Source organism: Sorghum bicolor, chromosome 9 (assembly GCF_000003195.3).
Source record: "Sorghum bicolor cultivar BTx623 chromosome 9, Sorghum_bicolor_NCBIv3, whole genome shotgun sequence".
NCBI classification, from domain to species: Eukaryota; Viridiplantae; Streptophyta; class Magnoliopsida; order Poales; family Poaceae; genus Sorghum; species Sorghum bicolor.
Window position 1 is genome coordinate 48,512,429 of NC_012878.2, and position 22,657 is coordinate 48,535,085.

General features: G+C 47.1%; 3 protein-coding genes across 3 annotated transcripts; 2 read left to right on the forward strand and 1 right to left on the reverse strand.

Annotated features, from left to right (window-relative positions):
• LOC8085107 lies at positions 10,807-12,108 on the reverse strand. Its single transcript, XM_002441024.2, has one exon. It carries the CDS (start codon positions 11,738-11,740, stop codon positions 11,087-11,089), a length of 654 nt encoding a protein of 217 aa, XP_002441069.1. The 5' UTR covers positions 11,741-12,108; the 3' UTR covers positions 10,807-11,086.
• On the forward strand, positions 12,038-18,337 carry LOC8076879 (transcription termination factor MTERF4, chloroplastic). Its single transcript, XM_002439724.2, has 4 exons — positions 12,038-13,893; positions 14,958-17,418; positions 17,507-17,712; positions 17,800-18,337. The coding sequence occupies exon 1, from the start codon at positions 12,145-12,147 to the stop codon at positions 13,765-13,767; it is 1,623 nt and encodes a 540-aa protein (XP_002439769.2). The 5' UTR covers positions 12,038-12,144; the 3' UTR covers positions 13,768-13,893; positions 14,958-17,418; positions 17,507-17,712; positions 17,800-18,337.
• Positions 19,374-21,919, forward strand: LOC8076880 (peptide methionine sulfoxide reductase B5). Its single transcript, XM_002439726.2, has 3 exons — positions 19,374-19,767; positions 21,279-21,435; positions 21,544-21,919. Exons 1-3 carry the CDS (start codon positions 19,415-19,417, stop codon positions 21,688-21,690), a joined length of 657 nt encoding a protein of 218 aa, XP_002439771.1. The 5' UTR covers positions 19,374-19,414; the 3' UTR covers positions 21,691-21,919.

A 22,657-nucleotide genomic window follows, 5' to 3' on the forward strand; every position in this document is an offset into this window, starting at 1 on the left:
TAAATCGGCAAGATGCTTTGAGAAATCTCCAGACTTAACCACCACATCATCAATATAAATTTCTACGATCTTGCCGATGAACTCATGAAATATAAAATTCATAGCCCTTTGATAGGTAGCACCGGCATTCCTTAACCCAAAAGTCATGACTATCCATTCAAATAGTCCAACATGACCAGGACACCTGAATGCGGTTTTTGGAATATCCTCTTCTGCCATGAATATTTGATTGTAACCCGCATTACCATCCATGAAGCTGATGACCCGATGGCCAGCCGCAGCATCAACCAGTAGATCGGCGACAGGCATTGGATATCCATCCATCGGCGTAGCTTTATTGAGATTCCTGAAATCAATGCACACCCGAAGTTTCCCGTTCTTCTTGTAAACCGGGACGACATTGGAAATCCATTCAGCATACCGACACTGCCGAATAAACTTAGCTTCAATAAGTTTAGTGATTTCGGCCTTAATATCAGGTAGAATGTTAGGATTACATCGGCGGGCTGGTTGCTGATGTGGCCGAAATCCAGACTTAATGGGTAACCGATGTTCAACAATTGATCGGTCTAAACCAGGCATCTCTGTATAATCCCAAGCAAAGCAATCTTTATATTCCTTTAACAAACCAGTTAATTGCCGTCTACATTCAGGATCTAGTTTAGCGCTGATAAAAGTAGGCCTAGGCCTATCACCACTACCTATATCTACTTCTACCAAATCATCGGCCGATGTGAATCCCTGGCCTAATTTTCCATCATCGGCAAATCTATCCATTAAAAACCGTCATCAGAACCGACTGCTTGGATCGGTGGAATCTCATAATCGGCAACCTTGAGAAAATCTTTCTCCCAAACTTCTCCTGAAATGCACCTAGTCTTTTCATAAGTGTCCGCTTCTGCCGATGCGATAACATAAGAAGAATCCCCTAGGACGATCTCAATCTTGTCGCCTACCCACTGAACCAAGCACTGATGCATTGTAGATGGGACACAACAATTGGCATGAATCCAATCTCTCCCCAATAATAAATTGTAAGCACCTTTTCCGCTGATCACGAAAAAAGTTGTCGGCAAGGTTTTGCTGCCGATAGTCAGCTCTGCACATATCGCCCCCTTGACTGGAGACACGTTTCCTTCAAAATCTTTTAGCATCATATCGGTCTTGGTCAAATCTTGATCCCCTTTTCCAAGCTTCCGATATACTGCATACGGCATAATATTAATAGCGGCTCCACCATCAACCAGGATCTTGGTCATTGGCTGCCCATCGACCCTTCCTTTGAGGAACAAAGCTTTGAGATGCTGCCTCTCGTCATCGGCAGGTTTCTCAAAGATAGCCGTCATCGGATCCAGAGCCAACTGAGCTATCTGATCAGAAAATTCCAACTCATCATCACTGGCTGGTGCCAGAAACTCCATCGGCAACATGAAGACCATGTTGACGCCTGCCGATGGACCTTCCTTCTTAGTGTCTGATGGCTGCCGACTTCCAGAGTTCTCTCCTTTATTTAGCTCTTCCTGCCTTTCACGTTGCAATCTCCTTTTGTGTCTTAGTTAATCCTTGAGGGCACCATGGAGGAAGTGGCCTTTGCCTTGCCGTCGGGCGTTGGTTCTCTCTTAACTCCATGCGATGCGTATTAGCATCCCTGCAAAATATGAATTCATCGGGAACCCGCGCATCAGCCATTCTTTCAAGCTCCTCTTGGTTCCTGGGAAAATACTGGACACGGTCACCAAGCCGATCGTGAACGCTAAGCCTGCCCCCCAGCCGATCATGAACTGACGCCCTTCCTCTGATCGGCCCATTAAATCGTCGTTCATCATCATGATAACGCCGATCGTTCCTGTCGTACCGATCATAACCGTTGCATTCAGGGCAGTCTCTGACAGTAGGAAGCTTGATATTTTCCTCCCAACAATGGATGAAGAATGGGCAATTCCAATGATCCCTGTGCCGATTCCACTCCTGTCGGCGTCTCTCTTCTTCCCGTTGATAATCTTCCTGCTGGCGCCGGTACCGATCTTTCCGTTGTTGCCAACTCTCTCGAGGCCTTCTATGAGTTATGACAATACCAGATCGAGGAATTCTTCCTGAGCTAGTTCCTTCCTGGACCAAGCCCTTACTTCTTGCATCAGCGGTAGTAACTTGATGCTGAGGATCTACCGATGCACTCTTCTCAGCTGTCTCCGACGTCAAGACCTTAGCCTTCCCCTTAGCATCCAACATGTTCGTCGGGAAAGGATGTTGGTCTATCTTCATCGGCTTCTGGGCTTTGGAACTATCAAACTTGATTCTCCCTGACTCTATAGCCGATTGCAGCTGTTGTCTGAATACTTTGCACTCATTGGTATCATGTGAAGTTGCATTATGCCACTTGCAATACCTCATCCTCTTCAACTCTTCTACCGACGGGATCACGTGGTTAGGTGACAATTTGATTTGACCTTCCTGAAGTAGAAAGTCAAATATCCTATCGGCCTTGGCGGTGTCAAATGCAAACTTCTCTGGTTCCTTTTGCCCAAAAGGACAAGACATCGGCTTCTTGTTTTTTACCCATTCTGCCAAACCGATTACTGGTTCTTCATCGGAATCTGAGCTTGTTGCCTCATCAACAAATGAGACTTTCTTATTCCATGCCCTCTTAGGCTCGAAAGGCTTGATGTCTTGATCAGATATCCTCTGCACCAAGTGGCTTAAACTTTCGAACTCCTGAGAGGCATACTTATCCCTGATGTGTGGCAACAGACCCTGGAAAGCCAAATCGGCTAGTTGCCGATCATCCAGAACCAGGCTATAGCATTTATTTTTGACTTCTCGTATCCTCTGCACAAATCCCTCAACCGACTCGTCATTACGTTGCCTCAGCTTGACCAAGTCGGTGATCTTCTTCTCATGAACCCCCGAGAAGAAGTATCTGTGGAATTGCTTCTCTAGATCGGCCCAAGTAATTACTGAATTGGGAGGCAATGATATGAACCAAGTAAAGGCCGATCCAGACAATGATGATGAAAATAGGCGAACCCTCAATTCGTCCCTGTTACCAGCCTCTCCACATTGAATAATGAACCTGTTGACATGCTCCATGGTTGACGTATCGTCCTGTCCGGAAAACTTTGTAAAATCCGGTACTTTGTACCGATGTGGAAGCGGGATCAAATCATACGCTGGAGGATACGGTGTCCGATAAGAATAAGTGTTGACTTTGGGTTTTATCCCAAATTGTTCCCTCATCACTTCGGCAATCTTATCGGCCCAATACGCATCGGCATCTTGCCGATGAGGCGGCTGCGGATCTGGCATTTGGTGGCGAACCTCCACGTGTCTGTTCGGGACGTGACCTGTATGGAACATCGTATTGGTCACCTGTCCTCCAATCTGCGGACTACCAAACTGTTGTCCACCGATTGGCTGTCCTCCGAGTTGCTGTCCAAAATTTATTGGCTGGTTGGGAATTCCCTGACCTTGGAACCCGGGATACACCTGCCCTTGCTGGAACCCTGTAGTCTGATAACCCTGCTGGGGCGACTGTGGAAAGGCTTGCTGTCCAAGCCATCCATTATTAGCGTTCATCGGCATAGGTGCTGCCGATGATTGGTAATTGGGTACCGTCGTTGAATTGACATACCCTGACTGGGCCATAGGCCTCTGTTGCATCAGCATTGACTCTGCCGATGCGTTAGGCATCTGGAACATTGAATCTTGAGGATTTCCAGTGTGAGGCCTTGCAGTAGTAGTTGTGGTATACCGAGGACTCTGGTTCACCGGCACGTTGGAGGGTGCCGATGTCATAGGAGTTTTGCCCCTCATGTCAGTTATCTGTGATGTTCCCGGCGTCAACTCTGGAGGCATACCATAACCCCACCAGTTAGGAGGAAGAGTTAACCCCGACATTGCCGATGCCAACATATCTGTTGTCAGTTTATGCTGCCCAACAGAAATTTGTGGGTTGGTTGCCATCGGCATAGATAGTGCACCAGTAGTCCCCAATGTACTCGGAGGAACGGCAGACTGTGCACTCGCACTTGTCAAGGCAGCCGATGGAGCCGTGACCTCTGGTGCCGTGGGTTGATGATGGGAGGGGCCCACATAATCCGGCGGGATTTGTCCTTCCTTGAAGGTTCTTGCCACGGCGTTGAAAACCGTATTAGATAGTACACCAGCTTGGTTAATCAACGCTCGATTGATGGCATTATCAACCATGTCTTGAAGCTTGCCAGGATTGGCGTCAAAGGTGACCTGCCGTGGTGCCGGCAGTGCATCTTTCTGGACCACTTCGCCGCTCCTGTTTATGCTGAAAGACTTCAGGCATTGCTGCTTGAACTCTTCCATAGCTTGGGCAATAGCTTGCTTCTGCTCATCCTTGAGGTTAGCTTCCGTCACGGGGATGACGTTGTCTTGATCGAGGTCAGAGATCGACATGGTCCCACTGGGCGTGCCAAAAGATGTGTTGATGCAAAATTGATCTGCAAACACAAAGGGCTAATACCCGATTCAAACGTTAAGGCGTGCCAGCCGATTTGACCTTGCTATCGGCAAAGGTGATAACTCGAATACTTTAGTCCTGACAACAGCGATGCGCCCGGATGTCACGGCTAAGAGGTACTCACGCGGAACTCGAGAACACGCCGAGCTTAAGTCGACGAATTCCTAAGAACTCGTAGTAAGAAGAAAAAAGGGTGACGAAGTCGTCGAAAAGTAGATGCTGGAATATGAGTAAAAACGTATGTTTGATTGATTTCTTGATATCTGATTACAAGGTCTTAGGGCTTATATTTATACCCTGCTCAAAGAGCTACGACCAGACACGATTAGAATTCGAATTCCAAATTACACGGAACCCGTATATAAAACGATACGAATAACATAAGGAAATAATAAAACCATCCTTCGTGACAAACCGAAACTCCTCCACATGACAACTGGCAACTTCCGGACTCCTCCTTCGCGTCATCGGCAATCCCCTTGCCATAGTCATCGGCAGACCCTTTTACTTGGTCATCGGTACCATGTTACTGTCTGAGGACTTAGTCACATTCAACCCTTCCCTCATCGGCAACCATCCTTACCAGCAACCCGTATCGTACTGCCACCCTGTCCTGCCATCCTGGACACGTGCCCAAAAATGGTGTCAACACATAGTTTGTCTGTAATTTACGAGATGAATATTTTAAGTCTAGTTAGTCTATGATTGGATAAAATTTATCAAATACAAATGAAAATGCTACAGAAGTCAAAACCAAATTTTTTTGTGAACTGAACAAGGCCTAAATGAAGTTGTATTTGAGTTTTGGTCCATATTTGAACAACCATAATAACTTGTGTTGGCTGAGATGATCTTCGTTTATAGAGAGCCCTTTTTTAAGATGTTCACATCTGTTAATCAATTTTAGAGTATCTATGAATCTGTCTCTTAAAACGCTCCGACCGTATTTACCGTCTCCTAATGCTTCTTTTGCTATACTGAACCTGGAGCTCCGGTGTAGCTTGTGGTTTAGCATTTGCTAATACACAATCATTTATTAGAGTGCTCTTGACCTTTGACTTATTAATTATTGAGCAAAGGATTTGAAAGCAACAGTAGCGTATCAGTGTCAACATACTAAAGCACTTCTTTTCTCCAACGCAGAACCTTCGAATTGTTAATTATCGAGCAAAGGATTTGAAAGCAACAGTGGCGTATCAGTGTCAATATTCTAACGCACTTATTTTCTCTAGAGGAGACGGTGCCACGAAGTTCATTCTCGCCTGTATTCACATTCACCAACATATCGGCATAATATTTACCAGTATCCTGGCAACATCTTGATACTCTCCACTCATCTGGTGAAGCAAGGTGTAAAAGCAGTCCTTATGTCGCCGATAGCTGTTTGTTGATGTATTTCGGTATTTCCCAATGAAATTGTTTTCCTGTGTTGTTCATGTAATGTAAGCATGCAACCATAAGCAAATACTCATCAGCTTTGTCTTCACTGTGGTCAGCTATCAAGCTTACAATTAAGTAGGTGGGATTTAACTTGCCATGACAAGAGCCTCATATAGAACAGGAATTTCCATACAGAATATCGCCTGTAAAACACAAGCTTCACAAATATAATTGCAACTCAACAAATGCATCAAACCCAAAAGAACCATTTTGTAAACAGATCAAAACTTTCACTTTTAAATGCTCGACAACTGCACATAAATTCAGTGGACGCACACATTGCATATTGTAAGGACCAACAATTGTCAATGGGTGACGAATTTATATATTTACTAGAAAGGAACAAAGCCTTAATCCAGATAGGTAGTACATTTCCAATAGTTTGGTAAAACTCACTTGTCAAATATGTGATTTGGCAAGTTGCTAAAACATATAGCAAGTGAGATTTTCTTCTGTCTCCAACAGTTTACCAATTGAGCTTGATAAACTTAAAAAGAAGACCCACAACCAACAGTTTACCAATTGCTGCTGGATGGCAAGTTGCCAAAAGATGGCAACCTATTTACCAAACTGTTGGAGTGACTATTTTCAAGTTTTGTCAAATAAACAAGAAATAGCAAGTTCATTTAGGAAACTGTTGGTAAGGTTATTCTTGTAACATATTTCAAAATCACAATATTCCTGAAAAGAGCCTTCCAAAGCATAACAAATTGAATGAATCAGTTCAACATACCAGATCAAATTACATAGACATCAAAAGATCCACATTTTTTACATTTGTCAGTCTAGATACATAATAAAAGCAATAAATCCAGAAAAGCCAAAAACGCCTTATAATTTGGTACAGAGGGAGTAAATTCTATGGAGATGGTTATGTGAAAAATGGCTAGAATTAACATCACACAATGAAAAGACACATATGCCCTCACTTTATTTCCAAATAAGATGCTATCATCAACAAGATTAGTGGTGATTGGTTGATAAATGAAAAGTTTTAAATACAAAACTAGTTTTTGGCTTCTAAAAAACCTTATATTTAAGGACAAATTTTGAATGCTAGAATGTCCTATATTACGGGACGGAGGGAGTATATAGCAACAGTGGGGGGCTTCCCTTGCTGTATTTAAGGCTAAAAAAAAGGAACTTAGAATCATAGAATGCCTTGATCTCAATGGCATTGGAAGGCATGACATCTGTTAGAGCACCGATCCGACAGTGGAAGGCACACAGGTTTTGGGCAGCAATGAGGCAGCTTTTCCTCTCTATATAGCTGATTACATAGCTATCTAAGGCAATAAGCCAATCACTAAACTAGGCAATAGCCTAATAAGGCATGCTCGTGATTGGGGGTTGCCATCCCAACTCCCTGGGCCATGCCGTGTACTAGAGCAAAATAGGAAGGTACAATAGGAAAGTACAGCTCACGACTTACTGCTAACAATCTCCTCCTAAGACGTGAGTACCTACTCTATATTCTACATGCCTATCATGCTTCGAAGCTCTTGAAACCGGATGCGACCAAGTGCTTTTGTGAGAATGTCACCTAGCTGCAACTCTGTTCCAACGAACTCAACATGAATCAGCTTTCTGTCGCGGCATTCCCGGATGAAGTGGAACTTTACATCGATGTGCTTGCTCCGGTCATGATGAACAAGATTTTTCATCAAAGCGATGGCAGACTTGTTGTCCACCAGGAGTCTTGGTGCGAGGACGGCTCCTCCGACGAGCTCAGCTAGCAAACGTGCCAACCAAACCGCCTCGCACGCAGCAGCAGCAGCAATGTACTCTGCTTTGCATGAGGACAGAGCAACTACCTTCTGCTTCGCCGATTGCCAAGCAACCGCCCCCCTGCAAGGAAGAAGATGAGCCCACTTGTGCTCTTCCTGTCATTCACGTTGCCGGCCAGATCGCTGTCTGAATATCCCAGCAGCTCCGGCGCACCACAGTTCTTCTTTCCGGGGTAGTAATGTAGTCCCTAGTGCAATGTTCCTCCCACGTACCGGAGCACACGCTTTATAGCAGTGAGGTGTTCTTGGCGTGGCGCCTCCATGAATCTGCTCAAGTACCCCACAGGATAAGCCAGGTCCGGCCGGGAATTGCACAAGTACCTGAGACTCCCAATTGCGCTCAGGGCAGGAGATGACGCCGAGGTCGCACTCGGGGCTGGGGAAGAGGCCGCGGGCGCAGCAGACGCAGTCTGTGATCACGTCACCGGTGCTGGAGTCGGCTCTGTGGCGTGTCGCGTCCGCACCTCGTGGTCTTCTTCGATGGAGAAGGGCAGACGGTCGTTCGCGCCCAGATTTTCTTCCCAGTTCCACCGCGCATCTTCATCGAAGACGGCATCGTGAAAGACGTAGACGCACGCGGCCTCAGGATCAAAGAACCTGTACGCCTTGGTCCCGTCCTGTTAGCCGATGAAGACGACTTTGGTGCCTCTGTCGTCGAGTTTGGCGAGGCGTGGGCACACTTGCTTGATGTAGGCGACACACCCAAACACTTTGAGGAAGTGTACAGGAGGTTTCTTCCCGTACCATGCCTGGTACGGGGTCTTCCCATCGAGCACAACGGTGGGTGCCCTATTGTTGTTGAGCAGGAACACAGCAGTATGCACTGCCTCCCCCCAGAAGCACCCTAGTACACCGCGAGCTCGAAGGATGCTCCTCGCCATCGCCACCACGGTCTGGTTTCAACACTCTACAACGCCATTCTGCTGCGGCGTATAGGGAGCCGAATGGTGGCGCTGAATCCCCTCTCCTGCATAATACTCACCAAATTCGACTGAGGCGAACTCACCGTCATTGTCAGTCCGGAGTACCTTCAGTTTCTTGCCCGTCTCGCGCTCAACACGCGCCTGAAACGCCTGGATGGCTGCTGGGGCATCCGCCTTGGAACGCAGGAGGGTGAGCCACATGAAGCGGCTCATGTCGTCGACGAGTAGGAGGAAGTAGACGTTCCCAGCCAGCGTTGCCGGCGTGATGGGGCCGCAGAGATCTCCATGGACCAGTTCTAGCTCCTCCTGAGCCCTGAAGTTTGCGGCCTTGGGGAACGACGTTCGCTTCTGCTTTGCCAGGACGCAGTCCTCACAGACCTGCTCGACATGGTCTATGGTGGGCAGTCCACGCACCATGTCGGCGCGTCCCAGCTTGCGCAGCGCGTTGAAGTTGAGGTGACCGTAGCGTTCGTGCCATCGCCACGCCATGTCGCCAACCCGTGCGGTGAAACACACAGGGGCAGTCACCTTCATGTTGAGGAAGTACAGTCGACTTGGCGAACGATGCACCTTGGCCAGCAGCTGCCAGTCTAGGTCGAAGAGGCGGAGTATGCCCGACTTGATGTCAACCTTGAACCTAGTCTCGTCCATCTGACTGAGACTGATGATGTTGGTGGTGAGGCGAGGGATGTAGTAGACGCCGTCCAGCTAACGATGTTCACTGGTCCTGCAGACGAACAGTACCGTCCCCTTGCCGTGGATGTTCACCACCGAGCCATCTCCGAACTTAACTGTTCCGGAGATGCTGGTGTCGAGCTCGGCGAAGACATTCCGGGCGCCCGTCATGTGGTTCGTCGCACCAGTGTCGAGCACCCATCGATGGGGTTGAGTGGCCTCCTCCTGCTCCTCACTGAGGTGAAGGAGGACCTTGGGTTCAGTGAGGTGAACCCGTGTCTTCGACTCCGGGGCGGCTGGCGCCAATGGTGGCCTGCGAGGACAGCACGGCACGGGCGACGCGATTACCTCTGGATCCGCCGCGATGTACATCAGCGCGTGCTCCTCTTCCCCGGCTTGTGAGACGTGCGCCGCACCCTTCTTCTTGCTGCGGCACTCATTGGTCTAGTGACCAGTTTTGCCGTAGGACTGGCAGTGGTAGCCGGGGGGCGACTTCTTGCCGCCAGGTTTGGCCGCCTGCGCGCTCTGGACATCGCGGCCATCACGCGACGAAGAGCCTGCGCCGCCGCGGCCGCATCCGCGCCCACGCTGTCTGCCGCGGGCACCGGATCCCGATCCGCCGGAGCTCTCCTGCTCACGGCGCGACTTGTGGCGTGCCTCCCAATCCTCTTCACAAAGCATCGGGCGGCCCAGCGAGTCAGTGACTTCCTCCGGCTTGAGTCGCTCCTCGAACACCCTCAGCCGCCCGATCACCTCCTCGATGGAGACCCTGTTCAGGTCGAGAAACATCTCGAGAGAGACGGCGGCCTGCGTGAGCTTCTCTGGAACAACCTGCATAAGTTTTTTGACTACCTCTGCATCCTGAATGTTGTCGCCGAGGGAGCGCAGGTTGGCAGCGAGTGTGGAGATACAGACATCGAAGTCGCTGACGGTTTCCCCCTCCTTGAAGGAGAGAGAGCTGAACTCCCGACGCAGCTGCTGCGCGCTGGCGTCGCGCGCGCTCTTCGCCGATCCGCAGATGCTTGACCGCATCTCAGGCCTGCTTCACCGTGTCCTTCCTGGCCAGCGTGTTCCAGAGCTCGGACGACACCGAGCGTAGTAGACTGGCCATCGCCTGGCGGTCGTCATGATACTCGTCGTCGTCAGCGTCGTCGGAGAGGCCGTCCTGGACGACGTCCCATACTCGCAGCGTCTGGAAGTTTACTTCCATGACCAATGCCCACTCCGGGTAGTTCGTCCGGGTTAGCATCGGCCATGCAACATGTGCAGACGAGCGCTTGACGATTCGCTCGACAACTCTGGAGCCAGAGCGACGACGACTGTCGGAGCGCCCACGGCAACGTCGCGGCGAGTGCGACGGATGGACCTTGTTCTCGATGTTGCTGTCTTCGGGCTTCTCGGTCTTTGCCGGAGACTTAGAAGACATGGCTAACTACGAGATCAGGCTCTGGTACCAAATGTTAGAGCACTGATCTGACAGTGGAAGGCACACAGGTTTTGGGCTGCAATGAGGCAGCTTTTCCTCTGATTATAGTTCACTATATATAGCTGATTACATAGCTATCTAAGGCAATAAGCCAATCACTAAACTAGGCAACAGTAAACTAGGCAATAGTAAACTAGGCAATAGCCTAATAAGGCATGCTCGTGATTGAGGGTTGTCATCCCAACTCCCTGGGCCATGCCGTGTACTAGAGCAGAATAGGAAGGTACAAAATAGGAAAGTACAGCTCACGGCTTACTGCTAACAACATCCAACCTTGTGGAAACTTGCCTCACAGCTTCAGCGGAACTAAACCATCCTGATCCCTGAAACCTTCAAATGTAATCTTACCCTCATACGCCTTAACAACATCTGGCACATCGTGAGCATACCTCAATACATACTTTGTGGAGAACATCTTGGCACTACAAAGCAATGCCGAAATCAACTTGATGTTGGGCCCAATCTTTCCCTCCCTCATCAACAAGCTTAGTACGGCGCACTTTGGTACGATGTTCTTCTCCAAGCTATATCCTATAAGCTTAGATTTCCTCATTACTTCGCTTAGTTCAAGCTTCAGCTCATCCAGGAAGAACCGGAGCTTCTTCTTTATGATCTCATCAGAGCAGCTCAGTATCGTCGGCTGCCACTTGAACGCCCTGTTTAGCTCATCATCAGACACCCCGAAGCTCCGGTACAGGGCCAACCTATGCAGCCATGTCTCCCTGCTGATGCCGCATAACACGCGGATGCATCTAGGGAGGCCCTTCTCCGTTACGCCCAAGCCGAGCTCATTGAGGTCCTCGAAGATCTGGCATATGCGTTCGGGCGACATCATGAGCACGCCCATCTCGATGATGACTAGCTTCGAGATGGACTCCTCGGGGAGCCCGAGGCGGCGGAGGGTGTCCACGGCGGGGCGCATGGTCTTCTCCGGGTCGGACATGAGGGCGCGTGGGGTGCGCGATATGGCGAGGCAGACGTCCTCATCGGTGCCGAGGATGCTGCGGAGGAACTGGATGCAGGGGACGAGGTGCTTGTCGAGGCTGCGCGTGAGGAAGATATGATTGCTGGCGAGCTTCCGTGGCCTGACACCGAGGGAGGCGAAGAAGTCAAGCTTGGGGCGGAGGATACGGTCGGGGTCGAGGATGAGGATCAGCGGTAATCGGCGGACTAGGTCGGCGATCTCCGCGTCGGTGAAGCCGTAGTTGCGGAAGAGCGCGCGGACGGCGTCGGCCTTGGCGGTGGAGCGGATTGGGAACTTGTGGGCGGCCGCGGCGGCGGGAGAGAGTCCGCAGGAGATCAGGTATTGCAGTGGTGCAGTGCGGTGGGGATTTCGGGAGGCCCATTATGCCCCTCAAGAAGCCGGCCCTGCTGGCTTCGAAGCCGCAGCCTTCCTCTGCGGCTCCATCTCATCGCTCCCGTTCCCCGGACCTCTCTCGCTCAGCTGTTGCCAGTTACCATTCCCAAGTCCAAATGATGAAGTCGCTCCTCTTCTCCGTCCACCCCACGCCGCCGCTCCTCCCCACCCCCCGCCTTCGCAGGCTCCTGCGCTTCCGCGCCTCCTCCTCAGCCTCCGCCTCCGCCTCCGCGCCGCCCCGAGCCGACCGCCGCTCGCCCCGGCCCGCGCCGTCGCGCCGCCCATCCTCCTCCTCCCTCTATGCGCGCCCCAGCCTCCTCGAGATGGAGCGCGAGCGCGCCGCCCGCCGCGCGGACGTTGACGCCTTCCTCACCTCCCTCGGCGTCGACCCGGGCGAGCTCGCGGGCCTCGAGCTCCCGGTCACCGTCGACGTCATGCGGGAGCGCGCCGAGTTCCTGGGCTCCCTCGGGCTCACCCGCGAGGACCTCGCCGCGTACCCTCTCGCTCTCGGCTGCAGCGTGCGCAAGAACATGGTCCCCGTCCTCGACTACCTCGGCAAGCTCGGCGTCCGCCGCGACGCGCTCCCGGACCTGCTGAGACGGTACCCGCAGGTGCTACACGCCAGCGTCGTCGTCGACCTTGCCCCCGTCGTCAAGTACCTCCAGGGTATGGACGTGAGGCCCGCTGACGTGCCGCGCGTGCTCGAGCGGTACCCGGAGCTCCTCGGGTTCAAGCTCGAGGGCACCATGAGTACTTCCGTCGCCTACCTCGTTGGCATTGGAGTGGGGAGGCGTCAGATAGGCAGCGTCATCACCCGTTTTCCAGAGGTGCTTGGTATGCGCGTGGGGAAGATAATAAAGCCTTTCGTCGAACACCTTGAGGGCATCGGGCTGCAGAGGTTAGCTGTTGCGAGAATAATAGAGAAGAAGCCATATGTACTTGGATTTGGGCTAGAGGAGAAGGTTAAGCCTAACACTGAGGCTCTTATGGACTTTGGAGTGAGGAAGGAGGCTCTAGCATCCATTGTGATGCAATACCCCGACGTTCTTGGACTTGAACTGAGGGACAAGCTTGTTGCACAGCAGAGCTTGTTTGAATCGAGCATTTTGGTTAGCCGTGAAGATTTTGGGAGAGTGGTCGAGAGGATGCCGCAAGCCATTAGTCTTGGACGAGCTGCGGTTCAGAAGCATGTTAATTTCCTCACAGCTTGTGGATTTATGCTCTCTCAAGTGAGCAAAATGGTTGTGGCTTGCCCCCAACTGCTTGCACTAAATATGGATATAATGAGGATGAATTTCGAATACTTCAAGAATGAGATGGAGAGGGATTTGGAGGAGCTGGTTGAGTTCCCTGCGTTCTTCACATATGGCCTCGAGTCGACTGTGAGGCCTCGGCATGAGATGGTGTCCCAGAAGGGCTTCACATGCTCTCTTGCATGGCTTCTTAACTGTTCTGATGCCAAATTTGATGAGCGCATGAAGTATGACACAATTGGGGTTGAGGAAATGGAGCGTGAGGATTCTTCTGACATGAATGCATCTATGGAGGAGGTAGAGAGTGAGGAGTATGAAGACAGTGATTATGATGACTCTGATGATGAGTTTGTTCGATAATTCATTTCATCAGTCATTAGATTGTCAATTTTGAAGTATTATGTGGTTGGTACACGAATCAAACTGTAGCTTAGAGCTCCTGTCCTGTATGTTCAGATATCCTTCAACATTGTATGTTATAACTGTGTAAGGATGCATTTCTCATCTTCCTTACCGACGTACTCTCTCCATTCCAAATTATAAGCCGTTTTGGCTTTTCTAGATACATAGATTTTGCTATGCACTTAGACATACACTATGTTTATATACATAGTAAAAACTATGTATCTAGAAAGCCAAAAAGTTTTATAATTTGGAATGGAGGGAGTACTTGGCAATTCAATGCCAAAACATATATGAAACCATATTTGTCATGCATGCTCAGAGGTTAATAACACGAGAACAGTGGACTGAAGATTAAGAGTGCTGACTGGTTTTCATATGGTATTAAAAACTGAGGCTCATTTGTGGAGGGTGTAGACAATGCAGAGGATGAAGGTGTTTATGATGATTCTGATCATGGATTTGTTCAATGATTTGCTTAATAGTACCTATTGCTATCTGGCTAACTTTGCATGTAGCCCATAAGCTTGTTGCTCTATTTTGTCATTAGATTTTCACTTCTGAAATATGTTTGGTAAACCAAATGCTGGATATAATCAAACTGTATAGAGGACCAGTATTATCATATTTCCTTGAATGTTGTATGTTTTAATTGCATAACTAGAAAAACTCAACAGTTATCATGGTCACTTTTGTATGTGTTTTTAAGTTTTTGGGGAGGCTTATGGTGGCACTGTTCATTTCTCTACATAAAGGTTCATTCTTAAGGATATTAGTGCGTTGGTTCATTCTTAAGGATATTAGTGTGTTGTAGGTAAGGCTTTTCAAAAGCCTCGACTTGGGCCGCAGGTCGCACCGCTCTGATGTTCTTTTCTTTGCCAAGCGAAAACTCTTGCTGCAATTTTCTTTGCCTTGTTTTTTTGTTTCTTGGTGTCATGGAAATTTTGGCATGACTTTCCAAAGGAAAAGGGGGTTCTTTTTTTTTTTTTTTTGCCTTTCTTCCTGGATTTGTTCTCCTTTCCAAATCTTTTGCATTTTTTTGGGGGTCTATATAGATATATAATTACATGACTCTTATTGTAATTTATTTACATTCTCCTTTGTTTATTGTCATATGATATGATTCATTTTCATTTGTTGATGTGCAGGGTTGGGCAGAGGGTTTGCAGTTTTGGGCCAGATACAATGCTCTCATGAGTATATTATGCCATATGGTTTACTATTTTGTGTGAGCATGTAGAACGGCTCCTTTAAAGGATCAGTATGATGTTTCTGTATGAGTTCTGTCACTAGGAAATCTTCTATGGACTATGGTAGTGTGTTGTGTTCGAGATCCTTGTTTAGTAGTGTTTCCATTGTTTGTTGTTTATTAATGTTTCCATAGTTTGTGAGATGATCACAATTCAAATTTGTTCATGATACGGCACGGTCATCTAGGACTACGCAGGGGAGAGCAGAGGATTAGCTGGGACTGTGAATGGGAGCGAAGAGGATAGCGAGGCAATGGCGCGGTGGGGGGTTCGCCGGCGGCAGCGGCAGAATCGCACGCAGCCACCGTCGAAGAGGAACCCCACCCGCTTAGGGAGGTTCTATTCTCTTCTTCGATAATCCAATTACAATCCTAAGTGCATCCTTTATAGTCCAGGTGCATATTTCTTTCCTAACACACAATAGATTAGATCCTAAAAACTCTCCCTGATTATTCTCTTACTAAAACTGAATAAGCCTTAGCCATTGCTGGCTGTGGCCGTGGCCTTGCTGGCCCGACGCCTATATTGGCGGCCCAGGAAGGAGTCTACAACATTTCCCTCCTCCCCAACAAACAGCTCGTCCACGAGCTGGAACGCTGGATAGCGCTCTTTGAAATCGTCAAGTGGTTCCCATGTAGCATCAGCAGCAGAGCAGCCATCCCATTGTACCAATAACTCCCAACGACCACGGTTCAAACGAGCTCGAACCACCTGAGATGGCGTAGGCACCACACGGCCCCGTAGAATAAGTGGCAAAGGCGTGATAGCAGCAGGTGGATCCCCGGTGAACTTTTTCAGCAAGGCGGCGTGGAAGACATCATGGATGCGCGCCTTCGGTGGCAACTGTAGGCGGTAAGCGACAGCACCAATTCGCTGAAGGACCTGATATGGCCCAAAGTAACGAGGTCCCAGCTTCGAAGTTGTAGCAGCTGTAATGCCGACTGCTGTGCGCTGCTGGAGACGCAGCAGCACCCAGTCGCCCACAGAAAACTCCACATGACGGCGTTTCTGATTCTGATGCTCCCGCATGGTGTCCTGGGCAAGAATGAGGCGTTCCCGAATTTCAGCCAGGAAAATATCACGATCCCGAAGCTGCTGATCTACTGCAGCCACACGAGCAGCGCCCGGCGTGTACGACACCAGAGTTGGGGCTGGACGGCCATACACTACCTCGAAAGGTGTGGCCCGAAGAGCGGATTGGTATGAAGTGTTAAAGCAGAACTCCACCCATGGAAGCCACTGTAACCAAGAACGGGGTCGATCACTGGCGAGACACCGCAGATACATGACAATGATGCGGTACCTGTATATCATTCTTACATCTATACTATACAGTGACTTCTTTTCTTACTGCTTTATTGTATATGAAGTATTAGGAAACAAAACAAATGCCAGATTTAAATGTTCCAATTTCTAATTGATAAGTGGAATATCTTCTATTGCTATTAGTGTGGGCTGCAAAATAACAAAGCATACTGATGTTACATTTGTGTTGCATATTTGGTGGTGATGGGACTTGGGAGTAAACATTGTGGTTTACTGAAATGTATACTGTTTGCACAATGTAAATAGCTGGCAGTTGATATTACTTTAAAGAATGTGTATTGTTCGGGTGTGGCATAAGGTGGGCCTCCCATTAGTGTGTAATAATGTCCAATTACTAAGCCTAGCGGCCTATTTGTGAGTGTTTAGGAACCAAATGCAGTTTGCAGGGATTCATTTGTAATTACCAGGGAAAGGAATGAAAACCTCCACCTCTCACATTCCCTATAAAAATTGTTCACTCAATTGCTCACTTTCTTCTCTCTCTGTTTGGTACGAGACCAACATGTATGGTGTCAGCCTCCACCCCTCACCTTCCCTATAAAATTGCTCACTTCCCCACTTTCTTCTCTCTCTGTTTGGTCCAAGACCAACATTTATGGTGTCTGTACCCTACTCATTGTGTAGCAATGAATAATTATGAGCTAATTGGGAAGGCATGAAACCTGCAGAAACTGGAAATTCTAGTTTTAAGTTTGGGTTTCACAGTTTTTGTTTTGTTTTTTTTTTAATAGTTCATGTTTCCATTCTGCTGCACTGGAAATTCTTTAGCAGAGTAAATGCAAACTTGAATTCCTTGCTTTTGTTGCTTCAGCTTGTTGTACTATTGCTGAACTCAGATGTTTGGAAGGGTGCTTTACTTGGCCTTCTGCCGCTTCAGTTGCGTTGCTGCTTGCTTGAATCATACAGCCAGTGCCTACATACATGTCTGGTCCAGGGGAATGGTTTTGGCAGAAAGGGGCAGCTGATGAAGCTGATAACAAATCACTTCAAATTTTCTCTCATGAATGCTGAAGATTATTTCTATCATTATTATGTGGGTCTCTAATCCTGTCCAAGTGCCATTTCTTGGTTTTCATCCTCATACCTTCATTATCAATGATGTTATCTCTTACTGGTTGCAGGTCAATTTGAAGTATGAGGATGATACACCGGTTGATTGCAAAGGGTCAGGGAGACAAGTGATAAAAAAAAACTGCAGCAAACTTATGCTGCTGAACATGCAAATAAAGATTTTGCATATGATAGAGAAGAGCCTGTTCTCAATTGGTGCTCTTCCTCAAGTTAAAAATGAGTTCACTGTCGTGGTTGAAGACTTTTCAACTGGAAAGTAAGCCTCAGTTATTTTGATTGATTTGTCATTATCTACTCTGATGATAATTATCCCTAAATGTTAACTTGACTTTCTTGCTTTCAGGACTCCTGCAAATGACATTCCAGGTAATGACAGTCCTCCTGGAAGTGACAGGAAAATGGTCAGAAGGCCTTAGAATACAAAGACGTACAAGGTCAAACTCCCTTTTGCGGCAAAAGTTCCTGTGAGTGCAATCTCACAGGCCTTGAGAGGTCAGGAATCAGAGCACACTCAGAAGCAATTCGAGTGATTGACATTATTCTGAGGCAGCACTCAGCTAAGCAGTATATAGTTGTTTCATGCAATTCTGAGGGCATATATTACAAATATTGCTGATATTATTGACGGTTCTTGTAGTGTAGCCATTCTCTGTCTTTAACTGTGTCCCTTTTTGCTTCCAGGGGCTGCCTATTAGTAAGGCAATCATTCTTCCATAACAATCCTTTCAACTTTGTTGACCTGGGTGGTGGTGTAGTGGGTTGTAGAGGGTTTCATTCTAGTTTTTGTGCAACCCAGAGTGGAATTTCACTCAATATCGGTCTGTTCTTGTCATCCATATGCCATGTTTTAATCTATACAATACAATGACAATTTCTCTCTATGCAGTTGATAATGTCTGCCAGATTAAGAAAAGTAATCGTCCAGTCCAGTTTAGTTTAAAATGACAACATTCACATGCTACCTATCATTAATTTCTATTACTAACCCAAATATGGTAATCAGGAAGGGTTACATGCATCATTTGATTTACCACGTACTTCCTCCGGTACCAAGTTCTAGATTTTCTATGATACCTTTGTAAATCAATATTTTAATACTAACCTCTTCCATAAATTATTTTTAGATCAAGCCCTTTCGGGAGTGCCAGTGCGCCTGGCACAATCAAATTTTGATGTTCACATTGTATCTTTCTTATTACTGGCATACTTGCAATTTCTGTCAACAAATATGGAACCATTTTTCTCATGTATGTTCAGAGGTTAATATTAACAATAAGAGCACAAGTCTGAATAGAGTACTGCAGATGGGTTCCATGACACGTGTGAAAAATTTTGCAAAATATTTTGGGAACTAAACAAGGCCGTAGTGTGGTGTGAGCAATCTTTGCAACTTTGGATCATTGCCTCAGCTGTCTTTCGAGCTCTGGCAATGATGTGCTGGATACTGTAATTGGTTCCATTTTTCCTCCAATGAATCTGTAGGGTTGAAATCTCACCCAAAAAATGCATGTAGGTCAGTAGGTGCGCCACGCTTCATCAATATCATCATGTAAACGCTTCACATGCTAGATTGTCGTTTAAAAAAAAAGGAATCACATGCTATATTGTGAAACTTCAAATTCGCTGCCCAGCTCTTCAACTGGAACTTGGTTTTGTGCATTATTCCTTCAGGAATCAGGGATTGTGTCTCTCTGAAGATGGACATCAGTTTTCAGTTCAAGAGAGATCTTGGCATCAGTCATCAAATGCTAGTTAGTTTTCCCCCAAATTTCATATTAAAACTAATCAAACAAGGCACTTTGAAAAAGGAAATAATGAAAAATAAATTTGAAGGAATTATTGCAGATCTCCTGGATTTAGATCCATCGTAATCCCAGAGCACACGAGTCCAGAGCCTTATCAGGCAACGAGCGCGACACGTCGCACTTGTGTGCCGCGCACTGCTGCCAAAAGAAAACATGGGCGTCCAGCGTCTGCTGAGGCTGAGGATGGCGTCACACTCCTGCTCCCGCCCCCCGGCCGCCGCCTTGGCGCCGCGCGCCGCGCGCCCGCTCTCCTCTCTCCTCCTCGCCCCTTCGCCCTCCACCGCGCGCCCTCCGTCCGCGCCCCTCTCGTGCGCAGCTCGGCCGTGCCGGGGCCACGCCCACGCGGCGGCGTCCGCGTCGCGCGGCGCGGCAGGGCGGAGGCCCCCGAGCGTGGCGGCGATGTCGTCGTCGACGCCGCCGCCGGGGCCCGTGCAGAAGTCGGAGGAGGAGTGGCAGGCCATCCTCACGCCGGAGCAGTTCAACATCCTACGCCGCAAGGGCACCGAGTAAGATTTTAAACTGCACTATGTCACATCTCTTGTCCCTCGCTGTTGTTGCTGAATTTGTCTTGTTGACGGTAGTGACAAATTGAGTGGTCACTAGTAGTAGTAGATACGCACATTATGAACACCCAAGTTAAATTCAGTTGCATAAGAATTAACAAAGATCGCCTAGAATGCACATCACCATGCTCTCGCCCGCTACATATGTCATTAATTGATAGCTAGCGACATGACTGCTGTGCGTTTAACTGCAGAAGTTGATTCTAATTTTAAGAATTTGTAATTAGAGCACGGAAATGCTGACGAGTTGAAGCTAGTATCATTACTGAATCACGCCATTTATCTTTTTAGTTGCTATTTTGAACTGCTGCATGTTTTGTACTGAAATTTAGTTATACACAAAATCCACATAGAGGTCAAGAGTCAAGACAACAATCGGTTATAGCCCTTGAATTCTAATTGTAGATTGCCCTTGACAGTAAGCAAATTTGCTCAGGCACTTAACAAGAGAGGTCCCTGATTTGCTCTCCAGATTTCATCTACTTCTATGTGTGCACCTTGGTTATGCATCTTTCTGTGGTGCCCATGTTACATATCTTCCATGTGCCTCTTCATTTCACGGTGGTGTTTTCTTTTAGTATTTCAAAAAACCTAGCCAATTATAACATAAATACAATGTTCGTCCATAGAAGATGGAACAAGTAGTTGGAGAATTGGCGCTGCATCCCTAAGGTTTATCGCAAAAGGTGTTGGCTGTTGCCATCTCGTGAAGATCACTTTACAAATCCAGAAGAATCCAATAACTGTGTAAACTAGAGTAGGTTGGGTGCAGTTGATCATGTAATAGGTGTTATAACATAGAGAAAAATGTTGTCTTGTCACTGCAATAAACCAAGAGAAAAATTCAATGTCTTTGTAGTCAGGTTACAACTTCAACACCTCAGTAGCCAATTAGTAAGTGGATCTTGTTTTTACGATCAAGGGCCTTACTTCCTAATTTTATTAGAGGTAACTTAGAATTTTATAAATTATCAAGTTCTTTGGTTGAAATAGAGTGTAGAGCATGAGAAAAGTTGTGAATAATTTGATAAAATTAAGTAGCGCCATTTTTTTTTTGTTAGTGTTGCTACAGTTCTGGCTGTGGCTGATGCATCACAGAGTTCTATAGTAATGCAAGAACATATTAATTGATCCTATATATCTGTATATGACCTATTGCCATTACCATGATTTTCTGCTGTTATGAAATATGATTTGCTAAAATGTATGGCAGTCCATTTATTTAATTTTTTTCCCACTTGGCAAGCATGTATTTATGTCGGTAAGTTACTATAACTAGTGTGACCGTTTCCACATTGTAGCATGGGAGTCATCGTTACATGCCAAATAATCATGGTACAACTATTAGTTCCTGACTGATGTTTGGCATGTAGTGTGGTGAAGCTGTTTCTCTGCTAAACTATTAACAGGTGTCATAGTTTATTCTGAATTTGTTTGGTGGTCTGATTTCCCAGGTACCCTGGAACGGGTGAATATGACAAGTTCTTTGAGGAGGGCATTTATAAATGTGCTGGATGTGGAACTCCCTTATACAAATCATCTACAAAGTTCAACTCAGGGTGTGGCTGGCCGGCATTCTATGAGGGACTTCCTGGGGCCATAAAACAGACGGTATGTGCTACTATCTCTCTTGTACATCAGGATGAGGAATATCCTGCTCTCTGGCCTTCTCTGCAACCTCAAGTATTAAGTATTAACCAATATTTATTTGAATACTAGCCGGACCCTGATGGGAGGCGGACAGAGATCACATGTACTGCCTGTGGAGGACATTTGGGGCATATATTCAAAGGGGAGGGGTTTAAAACGCCTACCAACGAGCGACACTGTGTTAACAGCATTTCGCTTAAGTTCACTCCATCCTAGGAGGAAGCCTGACGGCAGATGAACCCCAACCTGAAACTCAACAACAGAATAACTGCTTGGCCTCTGTTGGTTGCTTTCATATTGTATAGTGAGTTATGAGATGGAATTTGTTATTCCATGATCATTTCTAATATGCTGTAACAAATTTTCAATCACAAGTGGTGATCTTTGTTGATAAATCAGTGTACTTCTGCGGTTCTTCTTGTTAATGATTGCATGTTCAACTCCAGCCTAGCTGTTGTATCTGGGAAGGGCAAACAATTGCATATTCATACACCTAGTTCCACATTAGGCTTTGTTTGGTTGCGTATGTATTTATCTCAATTCACATGTGTTGAAGTGGAATTAAACTAAGTTCCATTACAATCCACTCTAACATATATGAATTGAGGTGGATACACATACACCCAAACAAGGGCTTAAGCAGCTCTGAGCTCGTGAGAATCACAAGTCACAAACAATATGCAAAAATTTCAGGAAATGGTGAAGGCAGGTAGCTACATTGGCTTTGGGAACAAGTCACAAAAACTATTAGCATTGCAGAAACACACCTTACCTGAAATCTCGCGATTCATCAATCGATAGTGTGAATGCACGGGAGCAAGAAGGCCATCTGTTGGACGGGAGGAACAAAGACTAGCCATGGCAGAAAGTACTGATGGCTGATTTGTTGTGAGAAAAAAACACTACTGAATGGCTGTTGTGAGAAAAAAAACACTACTGAATGGCTGGCAGATTCAGCTGATCAAACGAAAAGGTAGAATGATCGTATGGACAACTGTTGAATGTGGACCATTATCTTTTGCATCAGCTGTGGAGGAAGAAAGGACTCTTTGTTTGTCTGCGTTGGGCTTGATATGGCCATGTTTAGTCACTAGCCTATGATTTCGGCAGATTCTAAGCAAAATAGCAAATGTTACAACCAAACATTCGAACTGGTTGAGCACGAAACAAACCAATCCTTGCT